General features: G+C 65.5%; 1 protein-coding gene across 1 annotated transcript in view; it reads right to left on the bottom strand.

The window, feature by feature from the left end:
* RGS14 (regulator of G-protein signaling 14) overlaps window positions 1-545 on the bottom strand; it is a gene marked incomplete at its 3' end in the record, with an annotated part of 4879 nt that overhangs the window by 749 nt on the left and 3585 nt on the right. The window contains exons 8-10 of the mRNA XM_010145108.1: window positions 485-535; window positions 310-386; window positions 27-152 (exon numbers count right to left, since the gene is read on the bottom strand). Of these exons, the coding sequence (XP_010143410.1) occupies window positions 27-152; window positions 310-386; window positions 485-535 (254 nt within the window). The remainder of the gene's footprint in view (window positions 1-26; window positions 153-309; window positions 387-484; window positions 536-545) is intronic.

Genomic DNA, 545 nt, shown 5'->3' with positions numbered 1-545 from the left:
CCCCCAGTGGGGGGGGCCCCCCCCCCCGCCGCAGCCGCGCCAGCTCCATGCTCAAGCCGTACTTCCCCAGCACTGGCTGCAGCGCTTCCCAGATGCGCTTGGTTGACTTCGCTGTGATGCGGATGGTCTTACTGAGGGAGGAGATCTCCAGGCTGTGGAGGGGGAGAAGAGGCTGTCTGCAGGCAAGCACAGGCAGGCAGGAGCAGGGCTGGGGCCTGTGGGGCTGGGTGTAGGGCATCGTGGACGGCCACACGTGGTGTGGACCAGACACACGTGGGCAACAGCAACAGCCCCGAATCTCCCACTCACTCAAAGCTTATCCTGTTCTCCAGCTTCACCTCCTGATCTGCCAACACGGAGCACTCCTGGTCCAGCACCAGCGCTTTCTGCAAGAGCCATCAGGAGAGAGCAAGCAGAGCGGCATGTGGTCCCAGCCGGGAACGGCCTGGCTGGCAGGAGCCCCCTCTCCCCCTGCCCGCCCTACCTGCTCCTTGCCCACCAGGTAGACCTTGATGTCGGGCACGGTGAAGGCTCGCTCCGCGCCG

Source organism: Buceros rhinoceros, unplaced genomic scaffold (assembly GCF_000710305.1).
Source record: "Buceros rhinoceros silvestris isolate BGI_N320 unplaced genomic scaffold, ASM71030v1 scaffold24161, whole genome shotgun sequence".
In the NCBI taxonomy this organism is placed as follows: domain Eukaryota; kingdom Metazoa; phylum Chordata; class Aves; order Bucerotiformes; family Bucerotidae; genus Buceros; species Buceros rhinoceros.
The sequence above is the reverse complement of the archived record's forward strand: the minus strand, read 5'-3'. Positions and strand labels throughout refer to the sequence as shown.